The sequence below is a fragment of the Monopterus albus genome, unplaced genomic scaffold (genome assembly GCF_001952655.1).
Source record: "Monopterus albus unplaced genomic scaffold, M_albus_1.0 scaffold9.1, whole genome shotgun sequence".
In the NCBI taxonomy this organism is placed as follows: Eukaryota; Metazoa; Chordata; class Actinopteri; order Synbranchiformes; family Synbranchidae; genus Monopterus; species Monopterus albus.
In genome coordinates this window covers 234,501-242,518 of record NW_018127889.1, presented here as the reverse complement: position 1 = coordinate 242,518, position 8,018 = coordinate 234,501, and the positions used below count along the sequence as shown (strand labels likewise).

The 8,018-nt window shown below is 39.9% G+C and overlaps 2 protein-coding genes across 10 annotated transcripts in view; one reads left to right on the top strand and one right to left on the bottom strand.

Annotated features, from left to right (window-relative positions):
* pdia6 (protein disulfide isomerase family A, member 6) overlaps positions 1-726 on the top strand; it is an 8,445-nt gene extending 7,719 nt beyond the window's left edge. Inside the window, exon 13 of the mRNA XM_020589107.1 lies at positions 487-726. Within this exon, the coding sequence (XP_020444763.1) occupies positions 487-558 (72 nt within the window). The 3' untranslated portion in view covers positions 559-726. The remainder of the gene's footprint in view (positions 1-486) is intronic.
* A 167-nt stretch (positions 727-893) lies between these two features.
* The window catches only part of hpcal1 (hippocalcin-like 1), a 12,551-nt gene continuing 5,426 nt past the window's right edge, over positions 894-8,018 (bottom strand). For 2 of the 9 annotated variants that reach the window (XM_020589123.1, XM_020589128.1), the window contains exons 2-6: positions 5,890-5,995; positions 5,154-5,233; positions 4,070-4,571; positions 3,089-3,194; positions 894-1,648 (exon numbers count right to left, since the gene is read on the bottom strand). In XM_020589123.1, the coding sequence (XP_020444779.1) occupies positions 1,551-1,648; positions 3,089-3,194; positions 4,070-4,447 (582 nt within the window). In that variant the 5' untranslated portion in view covers positions 4,448-4,571; positions 5,154-5,233; positions 5,890-5,995 and the 3' untranslated portion in view covers positions 894-1,550. Of the gene's footprint in view, positions 1,649-2,569; positions 2,776-3,088; positions 3,195-4,069; positions 4,572-5,153; positions 5,234-5,889; positions 5,996-7,514; positions 7,631-8,018 lie in introns of those variants that run through there. The other 7 variants (XM_020589121.1, XM_020589116.1, XM_020589133.1 and 4 more) reach the window with 6 other exon arrangements.

Here is an 8,018-nt window from a genome sequence, read left to right as displayed (position 1 = left end):
CACTAATGGCTCCACTAAATGTTAAACACGACTGCATTTTCAGCAACGATGCTCTAAGTAGCATTTCGTAAAAGTAAACACCTGCAGATTCCTGATGGATGCAAACAAAGTCCATATGTTCTTTATCGAGGTTAAGTTTCATTTCTGTCTTATGTCTAAACTGTGCTACAGTTTAGATCTCAAATTGCAAGACAGCCCACAAAATATATTGTATACTGGAGACAACCAGTTCAGAGTTACAATGATGCTTAATCTGTCTGGTGTCTGTCTGGCTTGTAATAAACCTCCATCTGCTTCTGTACTGCAACTCACTCATGTACTCAGGAATATACCAAGAAACACTTGTGTAATACAGTTGGAGTGCCTCCCCACCCCCTCTGAAAAGAACAGCCGTTTCTTTTCTCACACAGTGAAAGTCAGATTTGTATCAACACAGATGGACTTTACCCTGTCTTCGCTAACTCTTTATCTCCCTGTCTGCTTCAGCTCCCAGTGGAGGATGACTATGACCTAAGTGATGTAGACATGGATGACGACTTTGGGAAGGACGAGTTATGAGCCTAAATGGGGCAGGATCTGAGCCAGACTGGTTTGGTCTGGTCCTGCGTGACCCGCCTCCCCTCTCCTGTGGACGAATGGGAGGCCCAGTCGCCCAGTTACTGAAATTCTCTAGAAAAGACACATGAGAAACACCTGCAGTTTCTCACATCATCTTTCAGTCACATACAGCACTTGCCAGCTACCAAGGAGGAGGTTTGAGATGTGGCATTTCAATTGTTCATTTTAAGTCTTTTTTTCAAACATCGTCTCCTCTTCAGCCATCCCCAAGCCCCTATTTTATAACGTGGACTTGTCATAGTAACACTTCAAATGTCCGACCTAGTGTGAAAGTATTTTTTTTTTCTTTAAACCGTGAATAAGAATCGTGGTGGGTTTGCATCAGGTCTATCCAGGACAAGGGGGGATATTGTGGGACTTGTGTAGATTTTTCTTACACGACTTTATTTCAATTATGTGAAAATTACATTGTTACAAAAATAAAAGGGAATAAAAACAATCACGTGCTCCTTATTCACGTAAACTGCTGCAGTATCAGAAATCACATATCATTTAGCGCATGCAGTACCAAAGGCATACAGAGCTTATTCAGAACTGCAACTTAAGCTGCTGTTAGTCTGAGTGACAAGAAGCATTTGAACACTTATATTATATCAAATGATGTAATTAGTTTCTTCTTGGTGTAACATAATAGGAGTCATAATACTTGCAAGTATATAATTCAGTCCATGTAAATATATGGATATGGCACTTCACTTATGGAGAACAAGTAAAATATTAACAGCATACCTCAAATGAGAAGTCATAGTCTACAGCGTGCCATACTGACAAAAGACAAGTATTAATGTAAACAATAAGACATGGAGTGTTAAAAATCAAAGGGTTGTCTGGTAAGGTGTGACGATGACCAAGCCTCTATCATCTACAGCAAAAAGCTGGATGTGTGTGAGTTTGAGGGATCGTGTACATACAGTATGTCACCATCTCTGTCCTCAGTACTGACGAGAGGCTCCCTGATCAGACTGCAGCAGCCGGACAATGGACGGGTCGCTCTTGGCACCTTTAATGAACTCCTCCAAAGACAACCGACCTGTGGAGCACAGACCAAAAAAAGAACCTCCGTCATCAGCAGTCAAGACTTGTGAAGGAGGGGTGAATCATGCAGCAAGAAACCTTTAGCTATTTCTTTTCAGCTCATGCGCTTCAAATATTATCACAACTGCCCAACAGGCACTTTATACTCATTTAAATTAATTATAATAAATTAGCATGAACTTTTTATGACTCCATGATTCAGTCTTTGCTAGCTGTCAAGTCACACCAACCAGCAGGTGATGCTTTTGTGTGACTTTCATGTAAATTCAGACTTCTTTAGTTGTGTTGATAGTTGTATGGGCAGCAGTACAGCTTTTAAATAACTGCTGTAAATATTCTATGTAGTAATATTACTAATGCCGACACTGAATAATGATAAGAATATTAAAATGTATACCTTAAGACTTTGTACAACTCAATATTCAGTTACACGAATACAAGACTTTGCAAAAATATATAAAATTAAATGTTTTTTATAGTAAAACTAAATGAGCATCATGTTCAACATTTGTGCTTGACATACAACTTAAATACTAATAAATTGCAAATGACTTACATTTATTAAGTAGTCAAATCAACCAGTGAATCAGACTAATTGCTTTACTGTGCTGCCTCCCAACTGTTCTGCTAAGCTCAGAAATAGCAATAACGTTATTTGAATAGATAGGAAGAAAAATACACAAAGCTAAAGTATAGGCTGGTAAAATTTGTGTTTATGACCATCATAAACCTTCCTTACAAGAATGTATTCTTGCACTATTTTAATATTTTACATTTAATTTAGATTTACCCAGTGTGTCTTGCACAAAGTACAATTCCTGTGGCTTTATTTACATTTTGACTAATCTATCAAAGAGAAGATGAAGCTTCCTGCCAGACAGCATCTGTGTAAAGTGCATTAGGAAGGCGAGTTAACTGAGTTTTGGTGGATGTAAAAAAACAAAAACGTGAGAGACACAGTTTGACCTTCTGAATGTTCTGCTTCAAAGCAAACTGACCTGCTCTGCTGCTGTCTTACTTGACTTGGGAAATACTTATATTATGCAGTGATGTTGTATGACATCATATTCATCACCCTGTCTCCAACATCTTCCTTTTTTTCCTGTTACTCTCCAAACTGCTCTGTGGAATAAAGCGTATAATGCCAAGGATTATTACCCAACTAATCCTTCATGCTACATCTATGACTGTATAACCTTTGTCCTAACCAGTGTACCTGAGCCACTTACTCTATGTACATGCAACTGTGCAGTCACAGAGGACCAGCGTACTCATTATGTATCTATAAAAACATCATCTGGTCTGTGGCAGCCTCTACCTACGTATTATCTGTTAGAGGAACCAAAGTAAGGTGGTCTAATTATAGTGACAGCTGGTTATGATATTTCTCCACAAAGCATGCACGGAAATAAAACAAACAAAAAAAACACTTTACCATCATTGTCAATGTCCATCTGTCTGAAGATTTTATCTGTTCTTTTCTCTGGTGTTGACTCATCCTCAGGCATCTTCATCACTGATGACACCATCTTGTAAATTGCCTACAAAGGAGGGTAATGTTTGCCGTTATGTGAGTATTCGTTTTCTTGTCTGTGGGGAGGTTTTAGGTCTTCATGATGAAAAATAACTGCTCCCAATGACATGTTTATTACATGCACTGACTAAATGCTTTGACCTATTTTCTGTTGCTACATGGTAACGATGGTTCTCTGGCAACTAAAGCTCACCCAGTTGTTGGACTCACCGTATGTCACTGAACAGGTGAGGCAAAATGTATGGCTACAATATATTTTCTGAAATCTTACATTTTAGATCCTGTAAATGTCTTTGGCTTTGAACAGAGAAAGATGGAAAAACAGGAAACATTACAATAACAAAAATGCTGATGTTTATGTTTTTTTCCACATTCATTTGTATCCACAAACAAAACTGACTGAGCCAATATTGATATGGCTCTGCAGGCCTCCCAGCACAGTATCGTGGAAGAGTAAATATAGCCATAGTGATAAGAAAAAAAAATAACACACAAAAAGGGCAGCCTGTATCCAGGATGTTAAGTGAAAATCTTATAAATCCCAACCTGAAAATTAACATGAAGCCTAAAAACAGCTATTAGACAGCAAGTTAAATTGCATATATTTTGCATATGTCATTTAAAATATTCCTCAGCAACCAAGATGTGAAGATTTGCTGCTTTTCTTTGTCTTTTTTGATGGTAAACTCAGTATCTTTAGGTCTGGAGTTTCAAATTGACATTCCTGATACATAAATTAGCATTTGCTAATATTAAGCACTGCATTATTATCACATTTAAGGAATGCAGACCAAGGCTGATCATGACCCAGAGTAGATGAGAGACTGGTATGTAGAGCATATGCATCTACAGTATGTAGAGCCCCTATCCTGTAGTCCTCACCTGAACTATCTCCAGCATCTCTGCTCGGCTGATGTAGCCGTTCCCATCCAGGTCATACATGCTGAAAGCCCAGCGCAGCTTCTGCTCCAGGCCACCACGAGACGTCACACTCAGGGCGATGATAAACTCCCTGAAATCAATGGTGGCATCACCATTGGTGTCAAATGTGCGGAAGACATGTTCAGCAAACTTTGAGGCATCTCCATAGGGGAAGAAGTTGGCATAGATCTTCTTGAACTCTTCCACGGTCAGGTGGCCAGTGGGACAGTCCTTGAGGAAGCCACGGTACCACTCCTGCAGCTCGTGGTCAGTGAATTCTGTGTTTTCTCTCAGGTCGTTCAGCACCTCGGGCCGCAGTTTGCTGTTCTGCTTCCCCATGGCACAGCGCTCGGCGAGGCAGGCGGGTAGCTGAGCTGGCGTTTCTCCCTTTTCCTTTCACTTCCCTTCTACTCTCCCTCTGCTTTCACTCTCCACGTCAAGGGCTGTTCGCCTTCCTCTGCTCCTACAGGAGACCAGCAACCTTCATTAATATCCTTGTGTGAATATCATGAATGATTCATGGGGTCAATAATTCCTCTAAATTTGCAGCGGTTTTTCCTTTATGAAATGTGCTTAAGATGTTCAGACAACCAAGTTCAGGGAGAAAATCTAGAAAGTTGAGACAAGGTCCATACACAGGACAAAAACAGAAGTAAGATTACAACTCAGGTGTTAGTAGGGCGTGTGTGTGTGTGTGTGTCTCTGTATGTGGTGGTGGGGAGGGGTGTGGCTTGGTCTCCGTGGATACCGTATTAATCCTCTGGCACAATTTATCGACCCTTCACTGCACAGTGGAGGGACAAGAGTCCTGGGGCTTTGTAGTTCTCAATAAAGCCACTTTTTAAAAGGTCAGACTGATTGACTGTTAACGAGAAGGCCAGACATTCACCTCGACCATAATCCCTCCTTGATGTGAAAATGAATATTCTAATTAATTTGGAGCAGGTGGAGTTCATGTACTGATTAAAGAGATCCATAAAAGATGGCTAAAACATACCAATGCAAACCAGAGCACTGAAGCATTCAGCCACCTGGGCCTATTCACCTTTGGTTTCTGTGTAAATCCTGTTTCCATGGTTATCTTCTGCAAAATCTGTTTATTCATGTATGCAGGGGTATTCATGCCTGGGGATGCATAAACACAGCACATCCAGAATAAAGCCATAACTGCATAATAAATAATAAAAATGGGACATCTGATGAAACAAAGGCAAATAGGTGTGTTGTAAACAAAGAGGTTATGACGCTTGCTGATATTAAGTTAAAGGGCAGTGGGGAGGTTTCTGACCCATCAGAAGAAAATATCGGTTAAAACTTTCATCAGTAAGGAGAAACTGTATAAAAGCACACATTTACTGACAAATACCACATGAACAAATGAAATGCATCTGTCTTCTTTAGCATTAACCTAAGCAGCAGGGTCACCTTTAGTGTGTGCCCCTATGTTAGAGAAAGACAGAGAGAAAGATCAAAGTAGTAAACGTGGGAAGTTAAAAGCAGTTGACTACAACTTTTTTTTGGAAATCTAAGCAGGAAAGTGGCCAAAACCTGAGCAAATCTTTAACAACATGTATCTGCTAAAGTGTGAGTAGGAGGGACAGAGAAAGAGAGAGAGAGAGAGAGAGAGATGTGTGGGGGAAGGGAGGAAGAAAGAATGGAAAAAGTATGACACACAGAAAGACAAACTATTTCCAGTTACACAATGCGAGTCATTTCACTAATACCACTGGTTCAATTACATAACAATCCCCCTGAATAACACCTCCACTCCTCTGCCTTACCTATAATGAATTTATGGGAGAGGGCGATGTATTATCCCCATGCTCTCTCTCTTTCAATTATTGAAATCCCACCGCTCCTGTGTCACTGGCACCAGAACACTTCTATCTGGCATAGAACAAATGAGAGTGGTGTGAATTTGGATGAGGTCTTTTTCTACATACATGCACCCTCATTTCTCATAATTGTCATACGGGTGTATTTTCCTGCCATTTATGAATCAAAGTCGCACGGCAACATGAGCGACAGTTGTACACATTACAATGACAATAAAGGATTATCTATCAATCTTATCTAGCCAGTACCACACCCCCTTAATGGAAATCAAGGACACCAGATCAGCCACACACATAATAGTTTATTTCTTACCCTAGTTTTCTTGTTCATGCATAAAATCAGCAGCTGGCACATTAATTGTATTAAAGTTGGGAATGCTGAACAATGACAGAAATTGTGCTGTACACTTCTTGAACGAGGCTAAACATATTTTTTGCCAGTAAGATTGACAATTCAGTGCCCCGATATTTAATGCTAACGTCCACACGCTAATATACCGTACTCACAAGGCACTGCTAGCATGACTTAAAAATAATCGGATGTAAATTATATCAGCTTGAAAAAGCCCTATATTCCATTTTAAATGAATAACAAAAAAGAAAACATTATGTGCTGACTGCATTTTAACTGACTAACTACACCATAGCTGCAGACTCTTGTCTTTCTGCTCTATCATGCAACAGGATGAGGAACTGGCAGCACCTCCTCAGCTCTAGGTCACATGGACTTTTCCAGGACAGCTCAGTGTGCAGGCGAAGCTGGAGCAAACATAAATATGGGCGTTGCTATTTCTTCCCTTCCTACACATACAAAACCACAAAAAGCCAGATGATTCTGGACTGGAACACTAAAGAGTGCTGCCCTGATGTTTTGAGATGCTCTGGGGCTAAATTACTTTAAACACTTGCTTCCATGATGAAAGCAGTGTGTGCTCCACTAAAGACAGTTAAAATTATACAGAGTGTGGACTGCAAGACAGTTTTACAAGATTCCAGTGACCCCTGAAATATGTTAAAAGCCTAAAGATAAACTCGACTCTCACAAGTAAAGCCCGTGATTTCCTTATTACAAAAGAGGAATAAAGAGGAATGAGAACGAATATCCCAGCAAATCAAGCCAATTTCTGGGAAAGTCTTAAACAGTTGCCTTATGAAATATTGCTGCAAATAACTGGTGACCTTAGTTGCCTTCTGCATGGATTGATACTTATACACAACAACTAGCAGTGTGAACGCTACATATGCATACACAGGCCTGCTTTTGAGATATCAGTTATGAATTGGAATATGTTCTAAAGCGTATTCAGATAATGACATCCCTATGAGAATATTTTTCATGCCGTCTGTATTGTGCCTCTTTTGAACAGAATGTAAATCAAACAAACTAATAAGGGTTTATGTGCAGAAGGAAAGCAAATGTCCCATTTTAGTGCGTGTAGCCTGCAGTGCAGTGGATGAGTTGAGCAGCATGGCAACCTGAAGTACCGCGTACTTCTGGTAACTAAGGCTGCAGAGGGTGGATGAAGAGTCAGTCCAGTGTAAAAGGAAGGAAAACTAAAAATTATTCTCACTTTCAGTGCTGCGTTGTGGTAGTCTCTCTGAAGTAGAGTCAGAGAAATCATAAAATGAATCAGGATGAAGTCCCCTGACACACCAGTAGTCAAGGCAACAAGAGTAGTGCGAAAGCCTATGAAAGGGAGGCAGTGTAACTATTAATCTGGGGCGCATGCAGGGCAGGAGATATATTGAGACTCAAGAAAAACTAGCACATTTTTTCTGTGTTTCAAATATTAACTGCTGGTCTTAAATCCCAGCCTATTTTCTTATTTGGCATCAGTCACACTACATCATTCTCATAGCTTAATATTGTCCAGCTTACACAGTTATACTGCTTACTCTAAAGCAAAAGATCACAACTGCAAAATTATATATTTTTTTATTTTAGTAGTGTTTTTGTAATATGTTTAAGTGAGTTTCATTTAATTTTGGATGCACACTTCACATGCTTGGTGGCTTTGGTCTTGTTAATAAAAGAAGGGTAAGCAGTCATTTAAAATCCCCCCCCCCCCCCCACA